The sequence below is a fragment of the Nanorana parkeri genome, unplaced genomic scaffold (assembly GCF_000935625.1).
Source record: "Nanorana parkeri isolate BGI_ZX_2015 unplaced genomic scaffold, ASM93562v1 scaffold75, whole genome shotgun sequence".
Taxonomy (NCBI): domain Eukaryota; kingdom Metazoa; phylum Chordata; class Amphibia; order Anura; family Dicroglossidae; genus Nanorana; species Nanorana parkeri.
In genome coordinates, this window is record NW_017306343.1 from 2,092,924 (window position 1) to 2,104,014 (window position 11,091).

At 41.6% G+C, this 11,091-nt stretch overlaps 1 protein-coding gene across 3 annotated transcripts in view; it reads left to right on the top strand.

Moving 5' to 3' along the window:
- Nucleotides 1–5,775, top strand: part of LOC108804840 (glutamine-rich protein 1-like) — a 31,144-nt gene extending 25,369 nt beyond the window's left edge. Inside the window, exons 6-10 of one of the 3 annotated variants that reach the window (XM_018576742.1) lie at nucleotides 377–491; nucleotides 568–676; nucleotides 2,270–2,421; nucleotides 3,274–3,364; nucleotides 5,324–5,775. In XM_018576742.1, the coding sequence (XP_018432244.1) occupies nucleotides 377–491; nucleotides 568–676; nucleotides 2,270–2,421; nucleotides 3,274–3,364; nucleotides 5,324–5,513 (657 nt within the window). In that variant the 3' untranslated portion in view covers nucleotides 5,514–5,775. The remainder of the gene's footprint in view (nucleotides 1–376; nucleotides 492–567; nucleotides 677–2,269; nucleotides 2,422–3,273; nucleotides 3,365–5,323) is intronic. The other 2 variants (XM_018576744.1, XM_018576743.1) reach the window with 2 other exon arrangements.
- Nucleotides 5,776–11,091: the final 5,316 nt, after the last annotated feature.

Consider the following 11,091-nt stretch of genomic DNA (forward strand, 5'->3'; position numbering starts at 1 on the left):
CCTCCGCGTTTTTATATTTTATTCATACTAAGTGAGGCATTAGGCACACATGTGATATACATATACAGCCCTATCTGCCCTCTAAAAAACAATATATAATATGTGTGGGTACGTTTAGTAAGAAAGTATATTACTGCTGTGGAAGAATCACACAGCAAAAATGGAAAAAGTGCATCAGTCATTAACGAACAGAAACTAAACGCAAGCTTGGTCATGAAGGGGTTAACTGCTTTAGAGATGTACATGAAATGAGAGGTATGCTTTGCAGATGCTTGTGATACACATTGCTCTTTAGGCTTCTGTATACAAACCAATGCCTATGTGACTTAGGCTTTACCATGTGTAGTACTAACTTCTTTTGAATCTGTTTTTCTAGCATATGTTTGACAACAACAGAATTGACAATATCTTTGCTGACCTTTACTATTCCAAGTTTTTGGAAAAGCTTCATGAAGTACTTAAAGAGTGGTGTCCACGTGTAAATCCATTTGGTATGTACATAAATAGTGACTTTGAAGTATTTCAAGCTTATGTACTCCATATATAACGGAATGACCTTTCTTGCAGGTTATATTATTGCAAGCTGCATATCTGAGGAGATGTTATGGGACTGCAAGCAGCTAGGTGCCCATTCACCTACAACATTACTTTTCACTCTCATGTATTTCAATACCAAGTAAGCAAATTTACAGAACATAAGCATGCCACAGTGAGTAAGATATTAAAATATACCTGGTGTCTTTTCCATTTGTAATTTTTAATATTGGTAGGCACAAAGTAACCAATATTTATGAAAGGAGATTTGATACAAAGTGCTTTTCTTTCTTGTCCATTGAGGAATGGAGAAATGTTAGGAATTCTTAAACAGCCGGGTTCCAAAACTGGCAAACAGAACAAACTTTAAGCCAGCCCATGTATAACTCTGCCTCCAGAAGTCATGCTTAAGGCTACGTTCATATATTTCCAGTAGGGTTAGCTGCTGGAACCCCCTGGATCGCATACTGCCCTGTTCTCTGCGGGAGGGGGTGTGGTGGTGCATTCAAGTCAATAGCACCCCCACCCAAAGTTCGATCACAAAAAAATAGTGCTTATACTATTTTTTTGCGGTCGCACTGGACCAGAACGTGGGAATTGCTGTGCCACGCAATCTGGTGCGGGTGATTGCACTGCGGGCCTGGCTGTGGTGCCATTCTTTTGAATGCACCTGACCTGTGGTCAGGTGCAAGGCTTTACCCAATCAGGGCTTCACAAGGCGAACATACAAACTAGCGATGTTTGAGTCGAACTCTTGTTTGACTCTAACATCGAGCCCATCATTACAGCAGATCTACACAGTTAGTTTTTTTATGTTTCTTTTCAGTGGCACAGCTAGTGTGGTTATTGAACAGGAGTTCGCCCTGCTTATGATATAATGGATGTTCACAGTGCAATATATAACCAAAGATTAGTCCCAAGGTGATGCCAACTGTGCCACTATCACATCACCTCCTATATTCTAAACAATTGATGTCATATATCCAACATTCTATGAACATGAAGGCCTCTTTATCGAGCTCACATTGGGCCTACAAGTCCCCTACATGTTGCGTGTATGACGCTGCTTGTTGAGTAAGTATTTAGACACATTTGACAGAGACCTGTCCCATGCCATTGCCTGGGGGCATACATAATCTCTCTTATTTTGAAAGTGGGTAAAACTCAGGTCAGTGCTGAGGTGAGAGAACTACAGCAGCAGCTATGTCCTGACAGCTTATGTTGCTACTGTTAGCTTTGTTGTTTTGCTTTGGTCACAGCTTTACAAGGGTTTTGCCATAAACGTAAGAGCTTTTGTATGTGGTCTATAATTTGCTTATGGGCCTGTGTCAATGGGTTTTGAGCTTTGTCGATAGCGTCGGTTTAACATCAGTGTGAGATGCTTTTTAGATCATTCATAATTTGTTGCCAGGTGCATTGACTTGCCGTTGACCTTCTATCCTGCTTCAAGCAGGTTTTGCATTCCCAAAGACTTATATTGGAATGCAAATCCCGCTTAAAGCGAACTAAGGCCCATCAACACAGGTCCTTAGTCACTTGTTCCCATTCACCACATGAAGATCAGAGCTAATATAATGCCTTTTTTTTTTATGCATACACCAGTTCAATGTAATGCTGGCCATCCAGGAGATGTAAAGAGCCATGTTACTATTATATCAAAGGGCAATACATGGGGTGTTGTGTTCCATTAACTTTTTTTGTGTTTTGAAATGTTATATTCTTTTTTTTTTGTTAGGTATTTTGTTTTGAAGACTGTGGAGCAGCATTCACAACTAGCTTTCTCCAAGATCACAAAGCAGACTAGGAAGAACCCTGGAATAGGAAAAGACAAGAACTGTACAATACGATTTTTGAGGCTCTATGGTCAAGTTCAAGGTGGCTTAAAAGGTATGGAGTCTACTGGAAGTGTTCTGGTTTGAAAACCAAGTTTATTTTGCTAGATCGTTTTCAGAGGTGGTAACGGAATAATAGTTAATAAGTAAACAAGGTATGACAGGATTTGGGAAAATAATGAAAGGATTTATTAAAGAAGAACTCCAGGAAACTTTTTATTAACCCTTGTAGTGGGGCTATTCCCGCACTGCAAGGGTTAAGCACTCGTTTGCGTCTAGGTTATACTCGGCCAAAGCTCCGAGCTGACTTCTTCCTAGACCGGTCCTTCCAACTTCTCTCCCCTTCTGCAGCAGTCTTAAGGTCCTGCAAATCGTCATGTCTATAAACAGTGTATAGATGTGAGAACAATGTTGCAGGGATGGGGCGACAGGCTGGAGGGAGCCCCGTAACAGCTGGCTGGCTAGGAGCTTCAGGTTACTGTATCTTTGTTATTTTAGCACCCAGACACAAATGAGCACTTACCCCTTGCAGTGTGCGGGTAGTTCCACTGCAAGGGTTGATAAAAAAAAAATCCTTCGACTTTAAGTGAACTTTTTTGCGGCCCTGCAACAATCTCACCATATATTCCGTGCAAATTGTGAGAGGAAACTGGCTGTCATTGGAAATGAAGAGATCCTGTAGGTTGGAACCTTCTCAAAAGTCTTTAGCAGTGGTGGACTGATTGTTTTAAAATACATGTATAACCAATTTAGAGAAACTCTTTAGCATATCATGACAATATAGTCCCCTTCACTCTTTCAGCTAGGCAAAAAGTCATTTTCCAAGTTTCTGGATAACAAACTATACTTCACACTTGCTTCAAAAAGTAAATGCTTTTCAATGTGATTTTTCTTTCTCTTTTACTAGTAGCAGAAGAAACATACGTGGAACAACTTGAAAATCCAGATAATCCTTTGCAGTGTCCAATCAAACTGTACGACTTCTACCGCTTTAAATGGTAAGGATTAGTCTTTTTTTTTTAAAGCTATTACGTAGATGATTATGCGGGTTGGTTGCCATTGTGTGTCTTCGTTTCTCAGAACTACACTGTGCTGCACATAACACTTGATAGAGACTACAGACAGGGCAGAGCAGGGCGTATAATTAGTTTCTGAATGATTAGGAGGATGCGTAATTGGCAAACTGCTGAACTACAGGGGACAGACATATTCTTACTGATACCGCTATCTTTTCACTGATTCTTGTCTATTTGAGGTGTGCTGACCTGTAAAGAAGGACACACAGGAAATCTTAGGAGCCCAGTTAGCAGCAACCACAGGACTGTGTAGAGCAGGGTTCCCTAGTGGCAGTGACACAGTGAACAACAAGGTCACTGACCTTAGTTCCCCAGTGTGTTTGCATGCTAAGTTTTTATTTTGTTTGACTGGAGTATAAATGAAAGTGGATAACCTTATGATTCACGTAGACATTAATTGAAAGGGAATCCAACAATGAAAAATCTTTTTGTATGCCTTGCAAATCTGTTGGTAGTATTTCTAATGCGGGTCTGAAACACCCCACCTTCTCTTATAACCTAGAGGTAAGCCAATGATGCCATAGTAGTATTGGTTAAAAAGGTGTATCTTTTCATTCGCTAAGTTTTCACTTTGTAAGTAACCATGCAATGGGTTAACTGTGATCGATTGATATTAATATTGGGATGGTATGGGTGCCCATACACTTCATAGTGTACAGCTGGAAGTAAGGCAGTTGTTCAGAATTTTCTTTTTGTAGTGTACATTTTATTGGGCCTTTTATCACCATAAAGCCTGTGACACACTGCATGCATATCCGTGTGGAGCAAAGCAGTAAGGCACGGACGTTCGCATACAGTGTGTGAGCTGAACACGGCCACATGAAAGACTGCATCTTCAGCCAATCGGCTCATGCGTAACAACCAAATGGACTCCGCATCCTGACGCAGGGGTTTATATGCGCAAGCCAATTGGCTGAAGATAACATTTTTCATCTCTGCACGCTCAGCTATGCGAGCTCTCGCAAACTGACATGGCGGAGTGAAAGTGACATGACGCTGCACGCGAAGGTCCGCGCTGCTTCCCGCGCAATGTGTCACAGGCGTTAGCCACTCAGTTTTGAGCTTTTCTGCTTTTTGTTTTGATAAACTAGAGAGCTCTTAATGTCCTGAACAGTGCCAATCAGACGCATTGGCGAAGGGATCTACCAGGATATTCCATCTGTGTCCTGAAAGTCGTACAGGAACAAAACTATGTACTACTTACCGTGCTTCCCTGAAAATAAGACCTACCCCGAAAATAAGACCTAGTACTATTTTTAGGAATTGCTAAAATATAAGACCTACCCCGAAAATAAGACCTAGTTGTGACCATTGTCAGGGCCGGTGGTGGCATAAGGGGGAACTTGAAGAGCCGCGGGAGAGAATCAGCGGTGCCAACGCTAGAGGAAGCGAGGCGGCAGTGGAGGGAGCAGAGCCGCATAAGCTGATGTTTCCTCTATAGCGCCGGCTCCTGTCACAGGCGGAGTGATACCAAATGCACTCCGCCTGTGAAGAAATCCATAGTGAAAGTGCGCTTTGCTCATTCTGGCCAGCGATTGGTTAGCAAATTGCTCTTGGAAAGGTACGCCACCCCTGATCACCATATTTTTGTACATGAATACATGTAGACCGTTGTACATTAAAAAAAATAAGACCTAGTGTGTTTTTTTGAGCCAAAAATATGACAGTGTCTCATTTTCGGGGGAACACAGTAGATAAAAGCAAATCCTCTTGACAATATGTGCTGTCAAGCAGCAGGGTGACAAGTTGCATTATTTTATATCTTGCATTGTTTTCCTCCCATATTGACACGCCGCATGCTCCTATATTGATACGAGTATTCATATTGCTCTATAGTGTGATCTTTAAGATGACTCCTTTTTAATCATTCTTTCTCTTTAGTCCTCAAGGGGCCCGAGGACCTACAGATGCCTTCTATTTGGTCCCCGAACCAGTGGTCGCCCCAAATAGCCCTATCTGGTACTCTGGACAGCCTGTGAATGAGGAGGTGATGGAGCAAATGTTAACGCGCATTTTATTGGTTAAAGAGGTCCAGGAAACACATGCCTCATCCCGCATTTCTGCATACTAATGACTTGCTTGTATATCCTTGTTTTCAGTCTTTTGTATATACAATGCATTTGTAAAGCATGATAAAAAAACACATAGAATCTTTACCTTACTGTACTTTATTCCACACAAAAGCCAGTCGCTTTCACTATACAAAGCAATGGTTGACCATTATCTATGTTAATATATTTGCAAGAAGCACATTTTGCAGAATTGATGTTTGTTATGAAATAATTTATGTTGGCACCACATTGGGCACTATGTTACACTGTTTATACAGTTCTCAAATCACTTGTATGGAGTAAATTTTCACTCCAAATGAATCCATGAGTTCTCTTTTTTTGTTTTGTTTTTGTAAATAGGTTGCTTTGATCAACTATTTTTCATATATACAAGTGCATATAAGGTCACTTATCTTAAGTCTTATAATTAAGAATGATGTATCATGTGGAAGACTGTATGTACGAAATCATTGTTTATAACAAACGCTTAGCAGTTGTATAATTTATGAATCACTTTAGTGCAATGCAGCCATAATCAAGTTCATAATGAAACATGCTGAATTATGGAATTGTACTGTTCTTTTCCTTTCTAAAAGGAGAATGCTTCCACAGCTAGCCTGTTTGCAGTGGAACCCAGTTTCCAAGGTAATGCTTTGGTTTAAGCAAGAATACAGCCATTGCACCCCTCCGAAGTGTAACGGGACATGGAACACTCTCTCTTTAGTTTGACATTTTCCTCTAATTTGAAAGCAAGTGTAAACTGGGTTCATGGGAAGCTTCAGAATTGTTGGATTATTTCCAGCCTTGTGTGTTTTGATGTTGTGGGTGTACTTTGTGCCTAAGTAAAATGTCACTACAGATTTGACACTTTATTGGTTAAGACCGACTTTTGTGTTTGCACAGAAGCATTGCACATCATGCTGAGATAGACAAACTATACAACCTTACCTCAAAATCCAGTCTTGTTGTGCCTTATCACAATCCAGGCACTTGGATTTCTTTCAGTGGTGACTGTAATGTACATTTTGATTACTTGTGTTTTTAGTAAGTTCACTTTTACAGGGAGATTTGTATATTTTCACAGAAGATTTAACATGGAAATCACTGACTAATAGGAAAAATGAGTTTGTTATATCTGATGTATGCTAGATTTCTGGTACCTTTTGTTATTTAATACAAATTGAGCACTAATTTTGATTTGAAATAAAATTGCAATTGAATGTATTACATTTGGCTGTAGAAACATAATTTGATATACTTACACACTTATTGGGATTGCTTGCCAGGCAATCCTGGAGGTCCATTTATCAGAATCCAGATATATTTTTGATAGCTGCTTTTGGCAGCTTTGAGAAATGAAAAGGAGACACTAGAGAGTGCTGGGCAAGTCAACTCCATTTACACAGTCACTCCATTTACACAGTCATTACATCAATACATTTGACTTGTTTCACTCATTTTATTAGTTCTGGCATATTCTGCAGTGCTTTATAGAGAGCATTTCACTATATGGCCAGTTGATTTTCTGGTATGTTTTTGGATGGAGGGAGGGAACGCATACATGCAAGGAGAGGTTTAACATACAATGCAGAAAACATGCACATGATGGTTAGACCATGCACCTCCCCTCACTTGTGTTCATTCATAACTTTTAGCCTGCATATGATTTCCTCTCATATGCCAGCCAAAGGTTCATACACATGACTGCTAACAGGGACAATTAGCATATGCTCATTTGGCACCCAGTGTATGAAAAATGTATTGAGCCAACTACAATATTATCTGTTCAGACATTACACCCATTGCAATTCTCTGACTTGAATGCTGATATCAGTCCAGGTTGATGCCGCAGCCCCACTTTTGATTGGTTTACAAACTAGATCAAAGCACTAGCAGACATGAGTGTTTCAAACATGAATTTCAAGTGTATGGTAGCATGTAATGTAATTTTATGGCTACCAGCATCCCTCTAGACAATGTCACATAGACTAAGGGCATATTTAAAGGACACCTATCATGGGCAGAATAAGTAGGGTGCTGTTGATGGCTTCCTGTGATGGCTATATCTGGATTCAATACTTTTGAGTCATGCATTTGGAACAAGCAGACTATCAATGAAAGTAGGTCAGTGACTCAGTGTATAGAACTCAAAGTATCAGTGTGGCAGTCTGGTAACCAGCACTTTCAAGAGAACTCAGCTGCGGCAACCACCATATACAGTCTATCAGTACTGGTTTGCTTTAAAGCTGAACTCCAGGCAAACCGCTCATTACTAACGTGAAATACATACATATGGGTATGGTTTACCTACAAAACAAATGTGTACGTTTCTGCAGCCACTCTTGTGATCTAGCCACCCATGGTAGACGGCATAGCCAGATGTAGGACGTCTGCTGCAGCAAGACCTAGACACCACCCACAGCTTGCTAATTTGATAGTGAAGGAGCAACAGCACACTGATTGTCATGTTGTTCCTATCTCCTATCAGCATGTTCACTGCAAGAACATTGACTGCAGAAGGCTGTCTAGACTTGTTTAAGTACTTGGCACTAGTTTCTTTTAGAAAATATAATTTCTGTGTTGGGTTATGCTGCTGCGGCCTTCAGGCGATAGGGCACTGGCAAATATAACCTCTCCCACTCCATACTTCCCACTCCCAGCATGCCTTCATTTTCTTTATAGTGACCTTGGACAGTGGATGTCTTTCACCCACTTTGAGAGAAGCAAATTATTTCAGATTTATTAAGCTACTTTTTCTTATGGCAAGATTTCAGCCAATGCAGCTTATTTTTCAACTTCGGCTTGTCCATAGCCTTGGATGCCGTACCCAGACCCCATTGTGAAGAAGCTAGGCTGGTCGTAATGTATTATTGTACACTGGGCTCTGCAAAATGTACTCTCCTAGACACCTTCTGTGGTTTGTGAGAGTTAGCTGTAGGGTGCTTTGGAAGTCCAGAGTCATGCTGCACCAACTGCTGGAAGACTCCCTAGGCACTATGCCTGCTGGAGAGGCAAAGACTATGCAGATGCTGAGCTCACTGCCTGTGCTACACACTGTGTCTGCACAGTCCCTAAAAGCTGGCACACTCTGTATTCATGTGCTATTTTACCGAGCACATGCGGACCTCTCAGTATCTTCTGACGCACTACCACTAAGATCTACAGATTTATTTTGGGCTCCCTGCTGCGTCTAGTGACAAGGTCAAAGGCAGCATTATCCCCTTCCTACTCCCTCACAGGACTGAGTACCCCCTGGGGAATCCCCCACTTACATACAATAGTATGGCAGATAATATCGCAAAGGCACCAGTTCCGCGGGCCTTGCCAGCTTGTGATCTAACCGTTTTTGAGAGATTTGCAGTGGGCCTTCCAAAGGCCAAGGCACAGATAGCCCCCAATAACTGTCCCCTGTCTGAGTTTTAGCACTTTTCGGAGTTATCCTTAACCTCTTCTGAGGCTGCTGCCTCCTCTGTATTATGCAGGGAGGATTTCTCTGCCACAATGTCTGAATTTATGGGGAAGAGTTCAGCCATGCCTGCTAAATCAGAATTGTAAGGGGACACAAATGGGTGGCTGACCCTCTCCTTCAGAGTGAGTCCGTGACTTCAGCTGCCCTTGCACAGTCCGGTGAGTACAATGAGTAGAGTAGCGTGCCTGTTATTGATGACTTGCTACGTCAAGAGTCTCATTCTGCTGACATTACTTAAAAACTCAGGGACACCATTTCTGTCCTTGACACAGTACACGCATGCATTGACCTGGTGCAACCTACTTCAGACACACCTAAGGTCAGTGGCCTTGGTTCTCTAAGGAGTCCCAAACTGGTTGTCCTTTCCAGTGCATTCACTGTTACAACCTGTCTTGTACAGGGAATTAGCCTAAGCCAGAAACCCCCCACCTCCCCAAGCGTTTGCCCAGCGGTATCCTATTGCTGAGGGGTTTTGTAAGAAGTTGACTGTCCGCATAGTGGATCTGTCCATTTCCTGTCTTAAAGCTTTTATTATCCCGGTAGAGGACATCAATTGCTATGTCTCGGGGTCCAGGGTCTATCCTGATGGGATTATCCTCCAGCAACAGAAGCACATGCTGGTGGCCTTTTGCTACTGTGTAGATGGGTTATCAGATATCATTTGCCTGCCATTCAGAAGGTAAAAAAAAAAACGCCTTTTGCACATGCCCTTGAGGGAGATTTTTGACGAATCCCTGGACAACTTCAAGGATGCTACTGAGGGGGAAAAAAAATACTTCTCCCTCAGCAAAACCTCAGTCAGGAAAACCCTCTACCTTTTAGGTAGACCACTAAGAAATGCTCCTTTCCTTTTCCACAGACCTCAAAATCCAGGACAATTCCTTGCACTGAAAGCAAATGGTTAGGACTCTACAGAGGATAGGGTAAATTCTGAACAATTAACTGTCAGCGCTGGAACCAAGTCATTGCTTGGAGTATCTAGGCCTTCTTGTAGAAAGTTTGCTAGCCAGGATCTTTCTCCCACAAGAAAAACTGCATGCTTTCCACTCCCACGCCTGCATGTTAGAGTCCAGTGCTGACCAACCCTCTGTATTAGCATAAGAGGCCTAGGTTCCTTCGAGGCGGACCCATTAAATACAATAAAAGGCCAAATGTTCTAGAACAAAAAAAAGGAATCTTGATAAAAAGTAGTTATCTTCTTTCAGGAGAGATGTCTGTTCTCCTAGGACACTAGCAAAAAACTAGAGCATGATGAGAGTGGGAGGGCTTATACTGGCCTGTCTTACAGCTTTGTTTGCCAGTGCCCAATCTCCTGAAGACAGCAGCATAGCCCAATGTACCTGAATATTCTGTGTCCCTTATTGTATGATTTAAGAACTAGTTTTTTTTTTTTTTTAATGAACACTTTTTTTCTGCTCACCACTCAGCCTAACAAAATACTACTAGTAACAACAGAGCTCTTAAAGTGAACTTGTACTTTGCCCATGCAGGGCAAAGCAACAGGTTAACCTAATCGCTGCCCTTCCCAGCTGAATATACACGTCCTCTTCTCTTTGGTTACTCGGTGCAAAGAAAAATAACCAGTGCTTTTAGGAATGGGGGGAGTTCTGATGCTCGGTGATTGAATCTGAATGCCTGTGCTGCCACATGGGGCCTGGCAGAGAGTCCTTAACCCCATGTAAACACCAGGTTGCAATTTGGAATTCACACAGGGCTTTTTTTTTTTTTCTTTCTTTCAACTTCATGACCAAACTGACTGATGGGGAGAGAAAGAAAGGTAAGTATGTGTAGCAGGGGTAGGTGACAGTGTAGTGGACCTGTTTTTCTGCCCTGTCCTACAGCATGCACTCTATTACAATAGTTACCTTGGGGTTTTGTGGTAAATTGCTTACAATTTGGAGACAGCCAAAATAAATACAAGTAATTCCGAACAGTCGCTATAGACAAATGTTATTAAAGTGTAATTTGAATTTGAGAACATGGAATTACCCTCACCCTCCATTTTCTTAAATTTGGCTGAGAACATGGAATTACCCTTTAAGTATAAGCAGAACCCCCACCACTGGAGTTATGCAAATTTTCAGACATTCCATCTATCTTATAACTATGCAGGCTTTATTCTCTTCCCC